The sequence below is a fragment of the Rhincodon typus genome, chromosome 20, assembly GCF_021869965.1.
Source record: "Rhincodon typus isolate 14 chromosome 20, sRhiTyp1.1, whole genome shotgun sequence".
In the NCBI taxonomy this organism is placed as follows: Eukaryota; Metazoa; Chordata; class Chondrichthyes; order Orectolobiformes; family Rhincodontidae; genus Rhincodon; species Rhincodon typus.
This window is the reverse complement of record NC_063351.1, coordinates 28,230,074-28,254,754: the sequence shown is the minus strand read 5'-3', so window position 1 is coordinate 28,254,754 and position 24,681 is coordinate 28,230,074. Positions and strand designations below refer to the sequence as shown.

Genomic DNA, 24,681 nt, shown 5'->3' with positions numbered 1-24,681 from the left:
TTTTCATTTTTCCACCGTATTAACGAGAAGCGTCAACATCTCACGCACAATTTTTGAAAATGTACTTCTGATACAAGTCAAAATTATTTAAACTAAATGGATCCAACACTGATTCTTGTTAGAAAATTACTGTATACGGTACTGCTAGTCGAAAGTACTAAAAAGCTATATCTTACATAGACGAGCAATATGTGCACACTTGATATTAATATGCATCCTCCCCTTTCCAAGAGTGTTAGTATAATTAGACCTGCTGTACTGCTGTGTAGAATAACCCAGACAAAGAACAGGCAAGCAGCGTAGAATAAACAGACTATTAACAAGGATTTAGTTTATTCAATATGGAAGGGAAAACAAAATTAAATCAAGCAGACCTAGGATGAAGTCATTATGTCAGGTGATAGGGTACAACAAGATTCTCTTCAATTCTTTACATGAGATCCTATTTTTCACCAGGAACAGTGGAAAAAGATCAGATATTTTCTAAGGAACAGATGCAATTTTCACTTTTCTATTGAAACCTGGTTGCCAAGCGATAACATTGACAAACCAAGGAAGTAGCCGTCAGTAAAGATATGGTAGAAACTCAAATTCTCAATACCAGCAAAAATAAGTAACTTTACAGGGAGAAAGAAGTACTTTGTACTGCTTTCATATTTAAAGCATAACTATTGAATGTCATGGATCTTTCTATAATGTTCAGCAGATTTATTCAAATGCTCCAGCCAAGAATGCTTCAAAATAATTCTTTTAAAAAAGTCACTGATTTCTGAAGAGAACTTTGTATCAGAACTGCAAAATCAACTATATTATTAAAACCTAAAATATATCCTTTTAAAATCAATTTTCTACTTCCAAAGAGTAGCAATAGAATGCTGTAAACTGGCCTCTCCACTCTAGGCTAGAAATTTAAGTGGGTTTGGAGAAAGATAAATTTCCATTCAAGTGAGAGATGATTGAAAACATGTGATGTGGATTGGATCCAACATGGTTGCAACGATAAATAACTGCACAAGCCAATTTGAACTTAAGTCACTTGAAGTAGGAACAAGGGACTGGCGACAATCATTTAGCTACTCAAGCTCATTATACCATTTTGTGACCTAACTCCACCTACCTAACTTTATCCAAAAAAAAATCCCTCAGTATCTGTGATTTTTAGTTCCCAATTGATTTTGGTTTTAAAATTTACAATAAATCTAGCATCAATTTCTGAAGCAAAAAGACAGTTCCAAACTTTTATACTGTTTGTTTGTAAAGGATTCATAACTTCACTACTGAAAGGTCTGCCTGCAATTTAAGATTTTGTTTCATAGTTTTAGATACTCCAACTAGGCATTTTTTTTTTTTTTTTTTAAATTTGCCCTTACTGCTTCCCTTAATACCTTAAGGATCTTCTAGGATGATTCGATATAAACCACGTAAATTCCAGAGAATGCAATCCTAATTGATTAATCCCACCTTACTTTAACTCCGGAAATCCAGGTTACCATTCTAATAAATATAAGATACATTCTTCCAAGCCTAATATATGATCCTTGTTAGGGCAACACTAAACCATGCATCAGCAATTTTAAGGAGAAATAAAATGCAGTAAATTATTTTCTTGCTTGATTGACCTTTCCCATCAACACCTTTCTTCAATTTTAAAATATGTTTAATGGCCTGTTCATGTTTTTAAATACATAAATGATAAACAAGCAGTGGAGAAGTTATTAGGTCATTGGCAGTCTGGAAAATATCTTCAGTTTCCTTTTAAACAAATTAACAATTGATTAATCTAGTTTTTATTATAGTTTTACAAAGGATTGAAATAAAGTTACCATTTAATGAAACAAGATTAATTTTTAATAACTTTATTAAAACAAATAACATTAAGTTTGCTTATGTTGACCCCTGGCAAAATGACAAGCAAAATCATATTGGTTTTTACATTTACATCCACATATGTTACACTGAAATGGATTCTCATAACCATGGCACCCCATGTGAATAGTGTAAAGTATATTGTCTGCAAAATACATGTCACAGTGTTGGCAGTGATGCAGAAGCTGTGGATCCTGGACTTGAATTGGAGGAGCAGGGGTGCTAGGTTGGCTGTTTGTCATGCAGGGCGAACTCATGTGAGCACTGCGCTCACTGTGGGGGCCTGGCACTGGACTGAATGTTCTTTGATTATGCACAGGATGTCTATCAGGACTAGCATTGGATGAGCTTTGAGCCACACTAGAAACTACAGTGGTAACTATTGGCGCTACAGACTGTGGTATCAGATATGGCTTTTCATCCCTGCATGTCACATCAGAAGATGCTGGAGTTTGGTCATCTTGTGAAAGGCTGGAAAGCTGGCCAGCTAAGGCAGAAAGCTGGTTTAATGGATTATCCACCATCATTTCCTGTACATCCCTTGAGATTCCACTAGTCTGTGCTTTTGTCAGACCCTCATAAGATTCAGCCGAGATGTTATGAGAATACTCATCAAGGTAATCTGTTGTCTTCTGCGTCAATATGGAAGGTCCAAAATTATTTAGAGGTCTTCTTCCATAGTTCAGGGAGTAGCTGGATTTTTTCTGCAAAATTCCCATCATTCTCTTATTGGTCAGTGACGTCCTGCGTCCTTTCAGAGGAAGTAGTTTATGCCTGCGCCTACGATGGTGGGATAAATTACTTTGATCACTGCAGCGAAAGGAGCATAGCTCACATTTATATGGTTTTTCACCTCTATGTGAGCGCATATGTGCTTCAAGGTGACGCTCATAAGCTGAAGCAAATGGACATAGATGGCATCTGTGGGGCTTCTCACCTACATGACAAAGAACAAATCAGCCAAGTTATTATATTTTTCCTCCTAAACAATTGATATCTTTAAGCCAAATGTGAGAAGGGATCTCTCCTTCCAACTGCAATTTTATATAAATATTACTCAAATCCCCAGATGATTCAGTGAAACTGATACTGATTGAAGCAGCAGAAAGCTTCAAGATTGGTCTTGTGTTTGCGCTGAGTTAGCTGATCTCAGTTCATAAAATACTTTAAAAGCCTGTATTTCCAGGGATGGAGTGAGGGTCCAGAATTACTCTTCAATATAATTCAGAGACTCATGTTGGGAAATTAATGTATATGGAAATGTAAATAGAAGGCCAGTCAGCATGACCTGACATCTAAAAAAATTATAAATTATAAATATTCCATATTCCAGTTTCAATTCCATAGTCCCAAATATTAAATGGGACATTCATGGTCAAAACTGGTTCTATAAAAAGGCTATAAAAACAGACTTAAAATGAACAGTGACCACTTGATCCACAGGTCAGTTGTGTTTAAATGAAACCAACATAGATTATAACAAGAAACATCTTACACTAAAATTAATAATTTCCTTAAAGGCAATAAACCAGCAGCAAGCCCCATGGGGAGATGTGAAAAGGCCATTATCTATTTTATATGACACCTTTATGAGAATCTTCACATGTTGGAGATGGAACTTCACCCAAAAAATAGGAAACCTAAAAACATAGATAACTAAGTGTGGAGCTGGAGGAACATAGCAAGCTAGTCAGCATTAGAGGAACAGAAAAGCTGATGTTTTGGGTGGGGACCCTTCTTCAGAAAAACGGGTCCTGACCTGAAACGTCAGCTTTCTTGTTCCTCTGATGCTGCCTGGCCTGCTGTGTTCCTCCAGCTCCACACTTAGTTATCTCTGACTCTAGTATCTGCAGTTCTTGCTATCTCAGCCTAAAAACATATTTTTGTTGGCATGGAATACACAAACAATCTTGTATTTCAAGAAGCTAGATTTGTCAGGAGATGAAACTAAATATGCATCACTCATCTGAGCCTTAGGACTGTCTCCCAGGAAGAACAAACAACCAGTGACAAAACTAAATAAAAAAAAGTGTGCCACTCATAGTATTTGTCCATGTGATCTTACAGAGGCCCTATGCTCAATGTTGCATTTGTTATTTCTCTTAAGAATTAACTAAGTCCAACAACAGCAATAGAATAAATGTACAATTGCAGATCTAGAAAGTCGATTTCTCCTCCCACTTCTCTAGAGGTTTTCTTAATTTCCTATTCAAGTGAAAGAGTTCTCAGATGCAATCATTCTGTGAACTTTACACCAACATTAGGAAGCCAGACATACCGAAGTGATACCATTTCACTTTACAGTACCTGCACAGATGCTCTCTGTTTCTGAAGGGAGACATACAGTAGCAATTTAATAAACATTAGAAGTAATTGCGTAATGGCCAAGAGTTTGCTAACTCTGTTCTTGTGATCTAAATTGGAAAGTAAATTTCCAGCGATTATGCATGTGCATTTCAACAAGAAATCCAAGAGATTCCTTCAGGACTACTTGACTCCTCCACTGCAACTACTTTGCGGAGAGACTTGGCATCACCAACGGTGCCAAATTGTGGAAGTCACCCAATAAACATGCCAGAAAAAACTAAAATTAGTACATTAGGATCAAATGAGTCTAACGAGAATCAAATAATAACACAACAAGCAGTGATCATTACCAAACCTGAAATTCAAATCCCATTTTTGGAACCTCTGCTGTAAATACCAAAGATGGTGGGTAGAAAGATGCAGGTCAGCATGGAGGATAATGAATGCTGAGGGACAGAGGTTGTTTTTATTTTTAATTGCTGTAACTGGAATGAAGTCTCAGAGGACCAAGGTGGGCTTTAAATGCCTGCCTCAGCACCCAGGTGAAATTGCAGCTACATCAGAATTTTTTCTAGGATCAGCAGGCTCAACTCCTGTCAGCACCTAGAATGAAAATCTAAAAATTTAGTTTCTTCTGAGTCAGATTCCCACAGCGAGGAATTTTCCTGACTTTGGGCTCCAACTTGGGGGGAGTGAAAAATCAGTCATAGATCAGTTAGGATTCTTCAATCTGATTTGGAAAGGGTTGCTATTTAGACATCCAGAGGCCTTGGACAGGATGACACACTAGAAATTATCTTCTAATTGTGCAACTTGCCTCAAAAACTTGCTGAAGGTTTGTGGTCAGCCGCTAGGATAATGAATGGTAAGCACCATTATTGTCAACTGACCAAAAATCCAGATCAATATATCAAGAAAAATGTACCCCATATGGTTTCAATTTTTTTTGGAATCTGGCATCTATTCTTTCATCAACAATGATTCACCAGCCATCTTTGGAGAAAAAAAAGAGTATATACATCATTATCACTCTCCAGTAACCCAAAATTATAACACTGTTCTGGACAAAAGGTTACATTCCAGGATAGATTTGAGCTTCAAAGCAAACAAAGTTAGGAAGCGTAAACCCAGGAAACACAACAGATTGTGCAAAGGCAAGTGTGCCATAGCCCTTTTAACAAAAAGAAATGGTAACACCAACAAGAACTGCGTAATGCTGTAGACTGTCTTTCCAAACCTCAAAGCAGAGTGCATTAAAGCCAGATTGAGTAAGCTATCTGAAATGCTGAGGTGAAGAGAAATTTTAGAGTCACTGAAGGGATTTTCTTCTAAATCCTTTCTCGATCAAGAATATCACTGGCAAGTTATCTAACTCAATTTGCCCACTAAGCTGTGGTGGCAAGTTTCCTTTATTATCCAGTGCAGTCCATCTGGTGTAGGTGTACTCAATATAGTTAAAAAGTGAGTTCCAGATGTTTTGAACCAGGGACAGTGAAGCAACAGTGATATACATTCAACTCAGGATGTATGTAACTTGCAGGAGAACTTTAAGGCAGCGTTGACCCCCTGCACCTGCTGTCCATGTCCGTTAAGTAGTAAAGGTTGCTAGTTTGGAAAATGCTTTAGAAGTAATCCTGTCAAGTTGCTGTAGAGCATCTTTTTATGTTGTACATGTGACTATTATGTGTAGCTGTGGTGGAAAGAATGAATATTTAACATGGCAGAAGGGGTGCCAATCAAGTAATTGGTTAGTCCTGATTGACACTGAGCTTTGAATGTTGTTAGGGATGTACTTATCCAGGCAAACAGAGTATTCTATCACAACCCTGACTTATGCTTTCTTTTCCAGGTGATATGGGGGAAGAAGAACTCTTTGAGGAGTCCACCCTCTAACCTGACTTTGTAGCCACAGAACTGATATGGCTCCTTCAGGTCAATATTACTGCCTAGGATACAGGTAGTGGGGCAAATTCAAAAATAATAGTGACATTGAACGACTTGGGGAAATGGTTAGATTCTCTTATTGAAAATGGTCATTGTGTATCACAAATGTTCCTTGCCACTGAACATCCTAGGCCTGAATGTAGTTCAGATCTGACTGAACACAAAAAATTCTTCACTGAGGAGTTATTAAAAATACTAAATACTGTGCAGTAAAACACCTGCATTTCTGATCTTATGATGAAGATGGTTATTGACAAAGCAGCAAATGATTAATACCGGGGCATTATCCAGGGAAACTTATTGCACAGAGATAGTGTCCCTACCTTTGAGTCAGGAGACCTGGTTCAATTCCCACCTGCTCCAGAAGTGTGCAATAACATCTCAAAACAGTTTGATTAGAAAATGCGTATCCAGTGAACTTTAGGGCTCTTGTGATGTAGTGGTAGTGGCCCTACCTTTGTGCTTGGGGAGCTGGTTCAAATCCCACCTGTTTCAGGAGGCATGTCACATGTCTGAACAGGTTAATTAAAATAACTAATGAGGAACTTCGGAGCTGCTGTAGTGCAGTGGTAGTATCCCTACATCTGGGCCAGAGGTTCCAGGTTCAAGTTCCACCTTGTCCAGAGGGAAGGCATCAGATATCTGAACTCATATCTGCCCTGAGGAGCTTCTGCATCAATGACCTCAGGCTGAAACTATTCCTCCTTTAACCAGCTTCATTTGTGTCAGATATAACTTTACTCCCCCAGTTCCCATTAATTTCAGTTTTGCTAGGACTCCTTAATGCCACAGGTAAATGGCCCCTTGATGTCAAAGCAGTCATTCTCACCTCCAGTACTCAAATCAGAGTTTGTGACCAAAAGAAGTGAAATGTGAATAAAATTTAGTACCATTAAAAATTGAGTCAACATAGAAAGGTCATGTTAACAAAACTTTGATTTCCATAATAAAACATTTAATAAAAGGAATTGAGCTGGGAAGGAATTTTAAAAATCAATAATATTTAGAAACTGAGATTGGTTCATAACATTTTATCAATAGTAGCAAGGGCTGGTTAGGTCAGTTAGCTAGCATGTAATTCAGAACAACACCAACATGGATTTGATTCCAATTCTACTTCAGGTACATTTGGAACCTTCTCACGCTACTCATGAGTAAGAGAAGCAAGAGCAAACCAGTGCCCAAACAAAAAAGGCTCAGGAGGAGGCAACAAATGAACCAAGAACCGGTCTACGTGCAGGACACAAATGAAGCAATGGCTTGTGTGTAGACTCAATTTCACCTAACCAGTTCTCTGATAAATTCAGATGCAGCTACTTGATAGTTGTTGCTTAAAATAAGATAATCTGCTGTGCAGTCTGTTACCTGTGTGCATTCTGGTATGCTCCATCAGTCGTGCTATCCCTTTGCTGGCATAGTTACAATACTGACACTTTAGTTTTCCATCAACTGTCCTTTCTGGTCCTTCTCCTATCAATCCAGAGCCATCATCAAGAGAAACTTCAACTGAAGCATGGTGGATTCCATTTTGATGATTTTCTGTCCCAGCTACCAATTAAATTGGAAGCATTAAGACAACTTCACAAATTAAAAAAAAATGTTGTCCAAAAATATGAATACAAACTAAATACTAAATTCACTTAACAGGAATAGTTCATACTATACACACATACATAAAAATACAATACAATAAATAGATCAAGGTCAGTGGCAAGGTTCTTCTGAAAATTAATTGTTGAAATTACAGGAAACAAATTGTGCTCCAAGCTAAGAGCATCATTAGATGTATGTAAAAATGAAATGTGAACACAACAAAGTTACACAAGACTGAATGCATGTGAAACAGGGAAAGCCAGCATGCTATACCCTATAGCTAGGTGATCCCACAAACAACAGATTAAAGCTCTTCAGTCCTGTCACATTCAGTTATAAAAAGGTATTGGACAACTGAATAACTAATGAGTATGCAGGCGCCATGAACATCCTCAATTTCAATGATGAGGAATTCCAGAAGGCAAAAGTAACCAGTCTTGGTAGTGGAGTGAATGTGTTTGAAATTCACTGCAGGGTTAAGCACAACACCAATGTTGCAAATATTCTAGTTCAGCTTCAGAGAGCTAACAGGGAAGGATGGAGTCAGCAACAAGGGAATGAAATTTATGGAGGGACTGAAGACAATATTTAACTGGAAGAAGTTTCAGTTCATGTTATCCTGAATTTTAAAACACAAGCAACATGACAAGTTATCTGTTCTGCTGACTCTAACGCTAAGAGAGATGGTGGTGAGAAAGAAATACGTGTGAACAGCTTACACGTTGAACCAGAAGTGTTTTGACTAACGTTGATTATAGTACATATGTGAAAAATAGAAGAGGTAGCCAAGAATCATTTATATGGGCAAGAACAGCAAGAGAACCAATTTCAGCTGATTTCCTGGATTTGACTAGATAGTTAAGAAACTAAGGAACAAAGTGAGTGTAGTAAGAAAACGGAGAAAACGTAATACAGAAGGATGGTATGGTCAACCGTTACATGGGCTGAGATAAGTGAAATTGGATAGTTTACCAGTCAGTTAGGTGAAAGTTTGACTTAGCTAGAGGCTGATTTGGAACTATGGCTGATCCAAACATGAGATTCCAGGAATGATGTGCCAAGGAGGCAACAGTATGTTTAGGGACATGAAAAGGGAAGGCTGGAGATAGGGTGGTACTGTCACTGAAGTTTCAAAATAGAAATATTTTTAACATTATCCTCCCACATTGAAGTAGAAACAATGTGCTCAGTGCTTTTGATTTGTTTTAATTATACACCAATAACTTAGTGGGTAAAGACAACAAACAAAATGCAATTTGGATGAGCTGGGCATTAGTTTCATTTAATCTAATAATGGGATGCAATAACTAGATCACACTGAATTTCTGATCAGTGTTTATTAATTTTGTAGGAATCTGCATAGCAAAATTGTATAAGGACATCTTGGAATTTAGCAACAATTGAACAGCAGAGCTCATGTCCAGATTCAATGTAGAAAGTAGTCGCAGATTAAGTACTGAAAAACTGCTGGAACTCAGAATTAAAAGACATTACACCTAAAGCAAGAGAAACTTGGAAAAAATGTACAAATTCAATACACCTTCATATCACACAAGACACTTTAAAATGTACTTCAGAGAAATACAAGATCAATGGCACATGAAAATCTTAGATTTCTTCACAAAAAATGTTTCTACCTGCAGATATATTGATTATGTAAAAACAATTTAAAAAAGTTAATGAGCAATGTAAATTGATTAACTGATAATCTTTCTGAACTGTAGAAACTCGAGAACGGGCTGTAATATCGTATCAACGGTAGCCCATCAAGCATGGTAGAATTGCATCAACTAGGAACGCTGGCTTTTTAGGTCAGAAAAACTCTTGTCAGCATGATATGATAGCCATTTTTTAAAAACAGATTTGTTCGAACATTACTTCCAAGGATTACAAAATATATGAGTTTGCATTTCATTTTTGGCTACACACTGCACATTTGCTTAAAAATGACAAAAAAATGTAAATATATTGATTTTTTAAAATTATCATCCATAGAATACTTTTCACAGTTTGTCACAAGGTACACAGAAACCAAAAATCAAGGTTTCCTTAGTTTTGGTGACTATAAAACCTTCGTATTTTGCTCAATGGTTGCCACATTGTCAAGAATTGTATTATTTCCAGAAATGTTTTTGTTGTTTTCAAGCAGATACTTCAAATCTGATATTTCAGAGTACCATTTATGGTCAAAACAATCTTTCGGGCAATATATTAGACAATTGTTTTAATAGTTAAAAAATACTAACCAATAAGGAAATTTAAGTTAGTACAATGAACATTTTCTTTCCTTACCAGGCTGAAGTAATTCTGGTTCCTTATCATTACACACTGAACCGGAAATCATGTTTACATGCTGTGTTTGCTGAGTGAGATACTCTTGAAAATCCTTCACAAAGTCTACAGAATCATTTCTCTTTTCTCGCATATTCTTACCCTTGTTTGAAGCTTCTTTAATTCCTTAAGAAAAAAAAACAATTAACTATTTCATACCTACAATGTTACTGCACAACAAAACACATTAAACAATTCAGCATGTGCTTGTATTATTCATATTTGAACATATTTTCAAGAGTGTTCTGTTTTATTCAACGAGCCGAGTCTGGAGTAAATTTCTCCTTCATTCATCATTTTCTGGTTCTACTGCAAATATTTATTCCTCTCCCTCCATATCCCCACCTCAGACATTCCTCGGGATTTGATCAAATTCTGATCTTGATAGTATAGAATTTCACAATCCAAATATAGCTTTTTAAAAAAAAATTGCAGTTGTTACATTGATTTACATGCAGCAGTACAGGGAGCCCCGATTTATGAATGTCTGACCTACAAATGATCATATTTATGAACACGATATCATGCAGGGGTGTATTAATATTAATCTTACAGATCTGACATGCAAATGTTTCCTCATACTTAAACAGTTGTTTTATATAGTCATGTATTGTGTTCTAATTTGTGTATATATTGACTTATGAACGGACTGAACAATGGAATCTGTTCGCAACCCAGATATTGCCTGTACCAGAAATTACATCAAACAGATAATGCTGGCATTACTCAGATCAGACCTACTGAGTACTTCCAGGATTTCCTGATTTCATTTCAAATTTCCAGTGTCTATCTTATTGTGCTGCCCGAAGTTCACTGTCTCTTTACAAACTATAGTCTATTTTACTTCTTTGTACATTTCAATGCTCTTAGAAGTTAGAACATCACCATTAACGAATTATTTTTTAAGACACTGAATTCAAAGTGCCCAAATGGTTGAGTGGATTTTCTCCCCGCAAGAAGTTTTATTTACAACTAAGTTTACAGAAATTTGGAGCTATACGTAAGTGACATCAAACCAAAATAGGTTTTGATTATTGTATCACCACACAGCAGAAATTATCACACTTTAATGAGACAATATAACTACACTTGTTAACCAAAATACCTTTGAAAACTTATTGCTCGATATTTATGTAAATATTTTACTCCTATGTAGAATGTAAACTGAATCGTAAATATATAATAAATGAAGAACATTGATTAGTCCTATGAAATCATGTTACAGAAAACTAAAGTATACTACTGCTTCCAGTTACATTAATTTTAATTAGGAAGTATTTTTATTCCTTAGCAATTATCCAGCCTTCAAAGAATAACATAGACATAAAAACAAAGTATATTCAGTTAGCTGCACTTGGATGCTTTCCTAAGAGAATCTTTGAAATAGTTCAAGTCTCATCATGCTACAGAAAGCCAGGAAATATTTAATCTGATTTGTCACTGTTCTTAGCAGAAACACCCGTAACATCTCTTCCACTGCCACTTTCACCTCAATTAACAATGCATCAGCAAGAAGCAAAGTTATATTCATAATGTGTTCAGTACCAACCTTTCATTGGATTGCCTCCCTCCTCTTTAATCACGTACTAAAAATAGATTAATTATGACCATCTTTTTTCCCATGATATCAGGAAAGACACAAGTAAAATCTAGTAATTATACTGTGTGGCCCAAAATATGTCTAATATCCTTTGGATAATCTCTGATTTACTCACGTTCAAATTGAATCATGAATCAAGATTAGGAGTCCTTGTGTCTCCAAAATGTAAACACACTTTTATTCCAATTCAATTAATTGTTGATACATGCATGTAATCAACTTAACTCTAATGGTATTCACAAAGAAAATATGCTTCAAGTCACTCCATAACCAGTTCTTAAAAGATTAATTATAATGAGCTAGAACACTTAGGTAGAACTTTGGTAAGAATGTGATTTTTTTTCTCTTGCTTGAAACTTCACAGCTTCAACAACCACTCCAACTCCAGCTTTGGTCAAACTTAACTAAGCATTACACCATTTAGTCCTAGTCTAATACTAAAAATCACTTGCAAATTCTATTTGCATCCAATAACCGTTTGTTTCCACATCCACCTCTGCCCCCTTAGGAGGAGGAGATAGCGCATTGTGGTAATGTTACTCGACTAGTAATCCAAAGCCTAGGCTAATTCTCTGGCTACACAGTTTCAAATCCCACCTTGACAAATTGTAGAATTTAAATTCAATAAACCTGGAATTCAGTGCTAATCTCAGTAATAGTGACAACAAAATCGGTCCTAAAAGAGCCATCTAGTTCACTAATGTCCTTTAGAAAAGGAGCTCTACTGTCTTTACATGTGATCCAGGCCCACAGCAATGTGGTTGACTTAATTGCCCTATGAGATGGCCTAGTAAGCCACTCAGTTCAAGTGCATTTTGAGACAGGCAACCAATGCTGGCTTTGACAGTGACACCCACATTCCATGCAAAAAAAAATACTCTAACTGCAAATAACTTTGATACTTGAGTTATTAATTTCTCCAAAAATCCTTTTCAACCCATTGCAAGCATCAGTTCTTCCGCCTGTTGTTTGCTTGAGCCCACAGTCAATACACTCAATCATTCAGTGAGGCGTTCAACATGGATCCGCATGGTAGACTGGTTAGCAAGGTTAGATCACATGGAATACAGGAAGAACTAGTTATTTGGATAAAGAACTGGCTCGAAGGTAGGAGATTTAGGGTGCTGGTGGAGGGTTGCTTTTCAGACTGGAGGCCTGTGACTAGAGGTGTGCCACAAGGATTGGTGCTGGGTCCACTGCTTTTTGTCATTTATACAAATGATTTGGATTTGAACATAGGAGGTATGGTTAGTAAGTTTGCAGATGACACCAAAATTGGTGGTGTAGTGGAAACCCAAGAAGGTTACCTCAGAGTACAATGTTTCCCTGATCAGATGGGCCAATGGGCCGAGGAGTGGCAGATGCTTTTAATTTAGATAAATATGAGGTGCTGCATTTTGGACAGGCAAATAAGGGCAGGACTTACACACTTAATGGTAAGGTCCTGGGGGGGGTTGCTGAACACACAAATCTTGGAGTGTAGGTTCATAGTTCCTTGAAAGTGGATTTGCAGGTATACAGGATAGTGAAGAAGGCATTTGATATGTTTGCCTTTATTGGTCAGTGCATTCAGTATAGGAGTTGGGAGGTCATGTTGCAGCTGTACAGGAGATTGGTTAGGCCACTTTTGGAATACTGCGTTCAGTTTTGGTCTCCCTTCTATAGGAAAGATGTTGTGAAACTTGAAAGGGTTCAGAAAAGATTTATACGGACGTTACCAGGGTTGGAGGGTTTGAGCTATACAAATAGCCTGAATAGGCTGCAGCTATTTTCCCTACAGCATCAGAAGCTGAGGGGTGACCTCATAGAAGTTTATAAAATCATGGAGGGGCATGGATAGGGTCAATAGCCAAGGTGTTTTCCTCAGGGTAGCGGAGTCCAAAATTAGAGGGCACAGGTTTAAGGTGAGAGGGGAAAGATATAAAAAGGAAACTAAGGGGCAACATTTTCACACAGAAGGTGATACATGTATGGGATGAGCTGCCAGAGGAAATAGTGGAGGCTGGTACAAATTATAACATTTAAAAGGCATGTGAATGGGAATATGGATAGGAAGGGTTTAAAGGGATATGGGCCAAATGCTGACAAATGGGACTAGATTAGTTTAGGATATCTGGTCAACATGGACAAGTTGGACAAAGGGGTCTGTTTCCATGTTGTACATCTCTATGACTCTATTTGTCATATCCTAGCGCAACCTCACTCGATTGTACTCCTTCAGCTCCCTCAGTTACATGTCCTACCCTGTAGCTACAGGCTTTTCAGTGCCTCTTCCCTCCATATTCGCAGCACAGCCTACCCAATCTTACTGTCTGGACTTTCCACTCTAAACCCCATCTGTTTACCACTTCTAAAACTTGTTATCTACCTTCAAAAGCATCAGTAAACCTAATTTTTACGTCATTGACAAATTGCAACATTTACAATTTTACAGGTGCACTCAATAGCACTACTATTGCTGGAACATGCACTAAAATACTGGAGATCACCAGATGCTTAAATGGACTAACAAATTCTATGCTGAGACTACAACAGTATGTCAGACTTTGGGAATTCTGCAATAATTGTATCACCTCCCCACTTCCCAAAGCCTTTCCACCATCGATGAGGCACAAGTCAAGACTGTGATGAAATATTTGCCACTTGTTGAGTACAGCAGGCAAGAAATTCAACATGATCAAGAGGAAAGCAGCCTATTGGATCAGCAACCCATCTACCACCACAAACATTTACTCTATTTACAAGTATACTATGTCTACAGTGCACATCTACAAGCTGCATGGCAACAACTTGCCAAAACCCCACTGACAACACTTTCAAACCCATGACCTCTATCATCCAAAACCAGGAGGTGCAAGGGAACACCACTGCCTGCAGGCTCCTCTCCAAGACACAAACCAACCTGATCAGGATCGATATCACTGACGCAGTGACAGTAAAAGGAACAGAGTCATGGAACTCCTTTTCCAATAACACTGTGGCTGCACCCTCACAAACTGCATCAGTTCAAGATGACAGCTCACCAAATTCAAGGGCAGTGAGGAATGGGCATATGTGCTGGCTGTGCCAGCAACACTCCTATTCGAAGAAAGGAAATAAAAGCTACTGTAGTAAACAAGCAGCGTAAAGCTTTGGCAATTACTTTAAAGAATACATTGGCCTTTTTTATTTGAGCTAGCTTTTGATAGGAGGATTTTCACATCAGCATTTCTTTGTTCCCTTCAAACCACTAAATGTGAGGTGGCTAGATGCACACAGGCAATCTACACAGTGGTCAATGAGCAATTTTCCATTTGTACTGAACAACTATTTGAAAGCATTTGGGGGAAAGAGACTTATCCATCCTTTATTAAACTATAGTTGCTCTTTATAATCATTTTATATTTTATCCCTGACAGTGGATTCAAATAATTCCTTGGCTATCAACAGTGTTAGGTACTTGCTTTGTGGTCACATTTTCAAAACAAAATGTTTGCCTACGTTGGGTTCTCTCTTTCATTATGCTGAGTGGGATAATGTTAAGTCTTGTCCATACACAGAGGTGCTAACTGCTGCACTTTTGCCTTCTCCACGGTAAAAGTGTCTTGTACCAGTCACTCCTTAAACCCTCTGAAACCAACACGAAGAATCATCCTTGATCTCAGAGTCTTCGTCTAACCACTTAAAAAGTACATCTTTTAAATAAAGTCGTATTTTATATACGTTGAGATCAAAACAAATGTAGTTCACGATCAACTATGTAAAGGTTAATTTGTCACTACAGCCGCCTCTCCGGCCGGACTGGGGGCGCCTGGCTACAGTTTACAAATGGCTGTTGCGGCCGACTCCACTGAAGAGCCCACCCTCCCTCACGCCCATTGGTGCAAAGACGTGAGACGTCCAAGAGCGCCGCCCCCACCCATTGGTCGATTGGACCATCACTTACAACGGACCAGGCTCAAAGTTAAGATTGGAGCGGGCCACGTTATTTTGAACATCGACAGAGACAAAATAAAACACTCACAACAAATTACAAAAACCCAACATCAATGTTTAAAAGAAACACAGGATCAGGTACGGGCGGAATGGGTGGGCGAAGGTCAGAAACAGTCTATCCGCAACAGCCCAACGTTTCTTACAAGTTTTACTTTCGGTCAAAAGCAGGGAAGGCTCGAGCCGTTTCGGTTATTTTTCAAACGTTCCATCCGGGAGCTGCCGGATTGTTAAAGCGGATCAGACCACTGGCCCCCTTCCCCCACCCTCCCCCGCTCGAAGTTGGGGGGTGGGGGTTGGAATGATCGCCACCCCCTAAATACCTTTAGCTTAATTCCACACACTGGGCAGCGGCTTCGAAGCAGCAAAACATAACAGCGCTCCCACCAAGGAGAGAAAAGATGACCAGCCGGCTCTTCTGACGCTCGTTTGATGACTGTCCCGGGAATAGGTGGTGGTGGCGGCGGCGGCGATGCCGGTGCTGGGGAGGGGGTTTGGGGAACAGGGAAGAGAGAAGGAAGCCGCTTCTTCAGCTTGTTTCCTGAGCCGCAATCCCCGAAGGCGAAAGGAACAAAAGGCCGGCGTCGATGTCACAGTTGAGCCGGGATACACAAACAGACAGGCAGCCAGATGGAAGTGACATCAGCGGGGAGGGGCTATAGCTCTTCCCCAATGACCGGCTCGGGACCGTCCGGAAGCGGAGCACAACCCCTCAGTCCAAAGCCAATCGTTGTTGCTCTCCGCGGCAACGGTTGAATTTTGCCCTTCCGTTTTCACACGCTTGTCAGACTACAAAAAAAAGCCCCAGCGGAAGTTTTGATCTGCTTGGAATAGGCATGAAGTCTCGCAGTAGGTTGAGTAATTGATTTCAAGTCTCTGAACTTTGGAAATGCGTAATCTGCACCAGCTCCGCTCTCCAAGCAACAAAATCAAATACCACTAATTCATTCAAGTTATTCTTGTGGTGGGTTAGACGTTGCAAAGGACAAAATGGCGACTTGGTTATTGCTTTCTAGGGTGAGTACCAATTCTGAATTGTTCTGTTCTTATATACCCGAGGGGTACTTTGTAATTGAATGTTTATCATTTGGTTAACTATAAATGTTTGTGTGTGTTCCAGTGACATTTTGCATATACATGGTGCCGTTGATGTAATAAAACGCCCTAAGGCTTTAACTTGTTATAATTTGACACCAAATCACACAAGGACAAATTACCTAAGGCTTGATGAAAGGTGAGGTCCAAGGACACACTTAATAGAGAAGCCTGGAGGTGATGAAATATGTTCCAAGTGTTCTGCTCTTCAATCTTTTATAGGGACTCTAGCATTTTCCCTACTACCGATGTCAGGCTAACCAGTTTATAACTCCGTTTTCGCTCCACCTCCTCTTGTTTTAAATGGTAGGGTTACTTTAGCTACCCTTCAATCCACAGGAACCGTTCCCGAGTCTATAGTACGATTAAAGAAATGATTTTAATATGACAGTATTTTATATTGAGTTTGAGAGATTTAGTTAAGTCCAAAGCTAGAGTCTGGAACCTGAGCAAATCAAATTATGTTGATTTGAGGTGCAAGTTGATAAAGGTAGATTAGAAAACTAATACAAAAGTAGCAAAATATATCTCCGTAGATAAATAATTACAAACTCATTATTTAAAGTAAATACATATTCCCCTACGTTTAAAACCCTCTGACAAAAGTGATCCAACTCTGGCTAGTGTGAAGCTTATTATACAATAGATTAAAGGAAAATATATTATGGTGTTGCCTGAGGATTGGCAGGAGTTTTACGTTTACTGCAGAAAACAGTTTGCTCTAAAAGCATTAATGTAACAAGAATGTCATCTCTAGTGTTCTTTAAACATGCAACATCCTGTTCTATTAGAACAGCTCAGTTCATCCAAATAATATTGATTTCTTGTAACAATGTGATCTCAAAGCTTAAAACAGTATATATGAGCATTAAACATCTGATTTGTGGAAAATCACCTTGTTATCGACATCCTTTGATCTACATATGATGCACCATATCCATTTGGGATAGCATAGCTTTGTATTATGCACTTCTGATAATTGAAGGGACTGAATGCCAGACATGAAGTGTTTTAGATGTTGTTGTTTGGTAATTTTGGTATTGATACCTCTCAACTTGTGGATACAGATTGTCATGGGGGCACATGTCAACCAATTTCCCCTGTCGTTGTAGGGAAAGTGTCTAGTTTCTCCCAGGTGTGAGAATCAATGTTTTAACGCCTTTGTGCCACTCTTGCAGTCATCATTGAAGTGGAGCTTTGGGCATTCCCACTATTGGCTTGTCATGCAGAAAATTATTGGGTTCATCTTCCATCTCAATAATGTACTTGAGCCGTGTACATTTGGCACTCATCATTCAGAGGCAACATACTTGGGAGTTTTGTCTTTGAGAGGACTACTACATTTATAGTTTTGACATTGCGCAAGATGTCCAGAATGTGTTACAATGAGCAAAAATGAGAGTGGCTGAGCTTTTTTTTTGATAACTGCAAGTCTTGCATGTTTCTTTGCCATACAACAAGGTGCTGAGAACAGGCCCGTAAACAAGCAACGTTGTGCCGATGGTCAGCTTAATATTATTCTATTTGTGTTTTGTGAGTTAGCCAAAGTTCATAGCTGCTTTTCTGAGATGTGTATTGAGTTCTGTGTTAAGAGGCAATTGTCTGTCACTGTGGATCCAAGGTAGCAGAATTTACTAATAAGTTCCTGCAAGGTGTTACTTAGTGTGGTCAAGGAGAGGCACCATGAATCCTTGGATTTCAAATACTATAGGTTCTGAAATACTCCTCAATTTCTGGCTACAAAGATTAGCCTAATTCTGTGGGCATGCCAGCTTTTGCTGTGTCTTTATCAATAAGTTTCTTGGTACACTAACTCCATTGTTTTCGCCATTCCAAGGTCAAGAAATGTAATCTTATTTTAATGCTGTGCAAATATACACGTCTCTGTTTCCTAGACTTTATAAAAATTGCCATTGAAAATGTGACTTCCTGTGGTCTCTGTTACTAATGTCCTTGATCTTCAATAGTTCCTTTCTTAAGTGGCACAAAGGCAAAGGTATCCTTCAAACAACATACATCAGAATTAGCTGACTATGTGCTTGTGATAGAGCAGGGTTTCCATAATGGTTGGGATCTGTGGGCTGAAATTTTGAGTTATGATGGAATCCTGACCAATGTATAGCAGCTGTACTCTGTCAAATAGGCCCCTGCGTGCTCAATCCCCATATCCTGCTTTCTCCATTCTCACTGAGGAGATGCAACAATTTTCAAGCCTTGAAATGGGGACACCATGGGAAACAGTTTGTAAAGCACTGTCATATAGAATGCTTATGTGGATGTCAAGGACCATCACTTTAAAATTGATAGAAAACATTTGGACTCACTTTTTATAGCAATTATCCGGAGGCTGCCCTTATTTCAGCAGTATTGCATTTTAACATAAATCATCACTTAATTTTTTATAATAGGTTATCCATTTTTCTTAAATCATAATCTGGACTATGACAGATGATCAGTTTTTGACGTGCGCAGTTTCAATGTACTGAAAATTTTGGGGCATAAAAGAGGCGAATTCCAGCCATTATTATTTAGCATTGAGAGTAATATCAAAAACATCTTGTGCTTCTTACCAAAGTAAGACCACTTTTGAAAAACTCTATTTCGCTTTTAGATTTATGTGTCATTCAGAACATTTACCTAAATGTGTCAGAGTTTATTCCTTGCAGTTTGTCTTTGTCTTTGTCTTTTTCAAGCAATCATGCTGTAAAGTGCTCAGTTATTACATTTCTCTGCCCCTGTGATGTTTGTTGCTTTGCATCAAATTCTGTGATACGTATAATCTTGAATCGATAAATACATTTGCTTATGTAGTGCACATAAGTATCAATATTGATACAAACATTGAAACAGAATCACAAAACCCCTACAGTGCAGAAGCAGGCCATTCAGCCTATTAAGTCCACACCGAATCTCTGAAGAGTATTCAATCCTGACCCATTCCCCCTACCATATTCCTGTAACCCTGCAATTCCCATGGCTAATCCACTTAGCTTGCACATCCCTGGATGCTATGGGCAATTTAGCATGGCCAATCTACCCAACCTGCATATTTTTGGACTGTGGGAGGAACCTGGAGCACCTGGAACAAACTCATGCAGACACGGGGAGAATGTGTAAACTCCATGCAGGCAGTTTCCCGAGGGTGGAATCAAACCCAGGTCCCTGGCGCTGTGAGGCAGCAGTGCTAACCACTGAGCCATCGTGCTACACCCCTGCTGCTTCATGCAAATCAATTACAAACCAGTATCATTCTGTTTTGACTCTTTGTGAGTGTTGATCTTAATTTCAGTAGATCAGCACAAAGATTACCTTTTCCTCGATGGTAACAGTTATACTGAGCTTATGAATGAATTTTTATATAAACAAGGTTTTATTTATTATAAATTATTTGTTTAAGCTAGTTTAGAACAAATAGAAAGTATTGGATAAGATCCAGAATGTCACCCCTCCTTCATGATTTTCCTACCAATCTTCTTGATTATCCACTTTCATACATTTTTATTTGCACATCATAAACCCAAGTGTTGAAATATTCTGTGACAAATGACCTTTTTTTTGGTGGTTTTGTTTCAATGATAGATATTGGCTTTGAGATTGAGAAGTTCCAATCTGTTCTGATAATGACCTAAGTTGCTTTTTTTTACATCCGGTTGAAACGTGGTGGGATAGGTTTTTAAAAATATTCAGAAAATATCTGTTCTTTTTAAACCAGGCAAACAATTATCTTGGACTAATAACAGAATTGTTATGGTGCAGAAAGAGGCCATTTGGCCCTTCGTACACACACCATTCCTTCAAACAAGCATTGTTACCTAGTGCCAATCTCCTCCTCTGTCCCCATATCCTTGCACAGTATTTCTATTCAAACAATCATCCAATGCCCTTTTTAAATGCCTCAGTTAAACCTACTTCCAAGACATTTCCGGGGAGATCAAATATTGGTTGTCTTATCCCTTTCTGTTGTTTGGCCAATCCCTATTGGCCCTGCAATAACAGAATACAAGGTTATAATGTAAATGCATATTTTGAGTAGAGGAGATCCTTTTTGCATTCTAACCCTATTCAAATTGTATGGCATTTTATAAATTACATGATGGAATATTTCAAAACAAGTATTTCCCATCACAATTTACTCCATTGGAAGTAGTAGACTTCCTTGTAATGTTTTATACCTTGTTGTCGTACAAACTGATACTCTTGCTGGTACTGTTTCTCTGATTAAAAAAAATTATTCACATTATTCACATCATTCACAGAAACAGGGACTTCTAGGTAACTTTTAGACAATTCATTATGAAGAAAATCCCTTCTAGACACTTTAGTGACTTGGAGTTTTTTTACAATTGACTTTCTTGTGTTTCTTCACTGGTATATTTGGTCTTGAGATGAGCTATTAACAACACATTCATGTTATCACTTAAAACACCAATTTCTTTTTTCATAACATCTTTGACGCACCTCAAACTTTTTACTGTTGAAGCTGTCACCCAGGTCTTGTTGACAACTGCAATATTTCCCAGGCTGGTCTCCATAACCATACTATCCTCCATAACTTGCACTCATCCAAAACTCTGCTATTCGTGTCTCAACTTGCACCAAATACCATTCCTCCATCACTCCTGAGTCAACTGAACTACCCTGACTCTCTGTTAAACTGTGTCTCAATTTAAAAATTCTCAGCCTTGTTTTCAAATTCTTCCAGAACCAGGCCATTCCTTATAATCGCGTCCTGTGTCTCTGTCTTCTGAGATAACTGCATGGTTCCAAGTCCCATTCTTTGAGCATCCTGATTTTATTTTTTTTTTTTTTGTAACTCCTTCTAGTGCCTGAGTCAATAACTGCCCAAAGCTTAACCTTTTGGAATTCTTTCCTTAAACCTCCAAATCTCACCTCTTCTTCTTCTTTTAGAACACTTCTTATAGTCTATCTTATTGGCTAAAATCACTTCATTTCTATGCAGCTCTCGATTCCGTACTCTTTCCTTGTGAAACTAAATGGTGCCAATTCACGAGAAGAATGTAGGTGCAGTAATCTGGTGGCAGCAGCTCTGTTTCATCGCAACAATGTCCCTGAATACTACTTGGAGACGGTCCTCTTCCACCCTCTGTACGAAATGGGTGTTACCATCAATACAGCTCCTGTCCTACCAGAGGCCCAAACACACTTGAATATGCTACACAACTATCAAAGACGCCAACCGCTTCACCCAATGCCTGCATTTTGGTAATTCAAACCATATGCTCCTTCTCCGAGCTTACAAGCAGAATCTGAAGCGTGAAGATCCAGTACAGAAAGTTACACAATGCTGGTCTGAGGTAACCGATGAGGTCCTATGTGACTACTTAGAGTCAGTGGACTGGTCCATATTCATGAACTCACCAGCCAACCTTATTGAGTATGCCACTACTGTCACAGACTTCATTAGTGAGTGTGTAGGGGACTGCGTGCCAAAAAAGTTAATCTGAGTGTTCCCCAACTGGAAACCATGATGAACCTGGAGATCCACTCCCCGATGAACACCTCGGACCTGGACAATCGGGTGACTCTTGACCTATACAGGGTAATCTAGGTACAATATTTGCAAAGTCATCAGGGACACCAAGAGACCAATATCAGACTGAACACAAGTCCCAGACTAACCACACAAACACAGATTGACAGTAGCAAGGCTTAAACAATATAACGAGTTACAAAGAAAAGTCGAGTAGAACAGCTGACAACAATGCATCCCTTCCCGTTGAGCTCACTGCATTCTATGCTTGTTTTGAACAGAAGGTCAGAGAAATTATGTTACCTGCCCTGACAGCCTCAGGTATATCTGTACCCACAGTCACCACCGCAGATATCAGATTGGCCTTCTTGAGAGGGAACCCATGGAAAGTGACTGGCCCGGATGGAGTCCCCAGCTGTACACTCAGATCCTGAGTGGACCTGCTGGCAGGAGTATTTGCTGACATCTTAACCTCTCCTTACACCGATGTGAGGTTCCTACCTTCCTCAAGAAGACACCTATCATCCTGGTACCAAAGAAAATTCAGGCAATGTGCCTTAATAACTCCTGCCCTACGGCTCTGACATCCGTCATTATGAAGTGCTTTGAGAGGTTAGTAATGGCACACATCAACTCCAGCCTCCCAGATTGCTTTCATCCGCTTCAATTTGTCTGCCGTCACAGTATGTCCATGGCAGGTGCCATCTCCCTCGCCTACACTTGTCCCTGTCATCAAAATGTTTCGGGGATCCTGCTGGGGAGAGATGTCAAAGAGGAGATGCAAGTTCTCTATCACAGTACATTCGATCTTTATTCGAACTCTCTTACCATACATGCGGGAGAGGCCATGACCGCTCCGAATCTAGCTTTCACATGGGGTCCAGTCACTCTTTTAAACAGCTCAGATCTGAGGAGAGGTCAATGACACTCTAGTTTTCCCCATCTGAATGCAGCATTTTTATACATTTCGAGTTACAATAAATACGTGCCATATTAATGTCATTGTTCCTTCTCCTCCCAACCTATACATCCAATCCTGTGAAACTCCTGATCAATGATGGACATCCCTATGAACAGTCCTAGGTTCCCCATGAACTCATAATGTTTACCAGACATTATTATCATCAGGCCTTGGCATCATACAATGTACAGCATTAATTTACATTCCTATATTAGTGGTTATACTCTTACTCAAACAGACATTTCCCAGACTCGCTTATCTCTAAGGATTGTTTGAATTCTCTTATTTATTGCTATCCCTATCAAATTGCGTTACTCATCTTGTATCTCCTGTGATTAGGACAGTAGGAAATATAAAAAGATGTTAATTCCTACTAATTGCTGTGAGATTCATAATATTAGTTCTAATATAATGGTAGTTATATATAAGGTTGTATGGTTACACCTACTGTTAGAATTCTTTAGGTAACGAGTTGTGAGCAATTTCTTTCTCCCTGTGTCATACTTGTCTATCACTTAATGACCTTTTTAAATTCTGTTATATAGTTTACAAACTTCATTACTGAACATACAAAAGAATATTAATTTTTACTAATTGTTATAAAATTTCTAATATCAATTCCAAAAAAGAATATATGGTTAGACCTAGTGTTAGAATTCTTTAGCCATCTGGTTGTGAGCAGCTTCTGTCCTTCCAAAGTCAGGTAAACACTGCCCCTCTATCTTGCAGCTGCACTATAATTCATTCTAGTCACACATTGTCTTCTAAGATGAAATTTACTGACCCTACTATAAATATTTCTACATTAACTCTTTTGCCTAATAAGATAACATCTATTTCATTTATAAGACTAAAACTCAATCACTTTCACGGATCAAGGAGCTTATCTGACATAATCTCGTCTTTAAAGTTTGTCTTTATTATTGTGGGATCATACTTTTCTTTTTGATGCTTGCCACAAACTTCAGGCTGCCTTTCCCAGACATCTCTTATTCACGCTGTCTCTTCCAGACATCAGCAGCTGTTGTTTTTACACAACTCCCTGTATATTAATTTGTAAGATTCTTTGTTCAGAATTGACCCTGTTGGTTTGGGTTACCTCCTTCTGAAAGCTACCATTGCGCTAACTTTTGACCTCACTTTAATGCTGGATCAGGTAAGCTAATTCTGTTATTGCAGCCATATTTATGCCCATGGGTGGCCATGTTGTGCCACCTGTGACCATGGGTTGCCCCAACAGACACCGACATCAGATTTCTACTTTATTGACTTTAGCTTCACCTTCAACATCATAATTCCAATCAAACCCGTCTCCAAAATTTGAGACTAGGACTCTGCTCCTCGATCTGCAACTGGATGCTCGACTTCCTGACCCACAGACAGCAATCAGTAAGGATAGGTGACAACACCTTCTCCACAATAATCCTCAACATCAGTGCCCCACAAGGCTGCATACTCAGCCCCTTACTATACTCTTTATACTCTCATGATTCTGTGTCCAAATTCAGCTTTAACTCCATT

The 24,681-nt window shown here is 38.7% G+C and overlaps 2 protein-coding genes across 2 annotated transcripts in view; one reads left to right on the top strand and one right to left on the bottom strand.

Moving 5' to 3' along the window:
- Window positions 1-1,840: 1,840 nt before the first annotated feature.
- On the bottom strand, window positions 1,841-16,253 carry LOC109927466 (zinc finger protein Pegasus-like). The gene is made up of 4 exons (XM_020527489.2): window positions 15,937-16,253; window positions 10,003-10,167; window positions 7,483-7,665; window positions 1,841-2,803 (listed from the first exon to the last, which is right to left on the bottom strand). Exons 2-4 carry the CDS (start codon window positions 10,133-10,135, stop codon window positions 1,875-1,877), a joined length of 1,245 nt encoding a protein of 414 aa, XP_020383078.1. The 5' UTR covers window positions 10,136-10,167; window positions 15,937-16,253; the 3' UTR covers window positions 1,841-1,874.
- A 28-nt stretch (window positions 16,254-16,281) lies between these two features.
- Window positions 16,282-24,681, top strand: part of acadsb (acyl-CoA dehydrogenase short/branched chain) — a 60,562-nt gene continuing 52,162 nt past the window's right edge. The window contains exon 1 of the mRNA XM_020527487.2: window positions 16,282-16,630. Within this exon, the coding sequence (XP_020383076.1) occupies window positions 16,604-16,630 (27 nt within the window). The 5' untranslated portion in view covers window positions 16,282-16,603. The remainder of the gene's footprint in view (window positions 16,631-24,681) is intronic.

Coding starts and splice junctions, on each gene's coding strand:
- LOC109927466 (XM_020527489.2), bottom strand. CDS start 10,135: ATGCGAGAAAAGAGAAATGATTCTGTAGACTTTGTGAAGGATTTTCAA. Junction 7,666..10,002: donor ACCAGAATTACTTCAGCCTG/GTAAGGAAAGAA, acceptor TTTAATTGGTAG/CTGGGACAGAAAATCATCAA. Junction 2,804..7,482: donor GCATACCAGAATGCACACAG/GTAACAGACTGC, acceptor TTTGTCATGTAG/GTGAGAAGCCCCACAGATGC.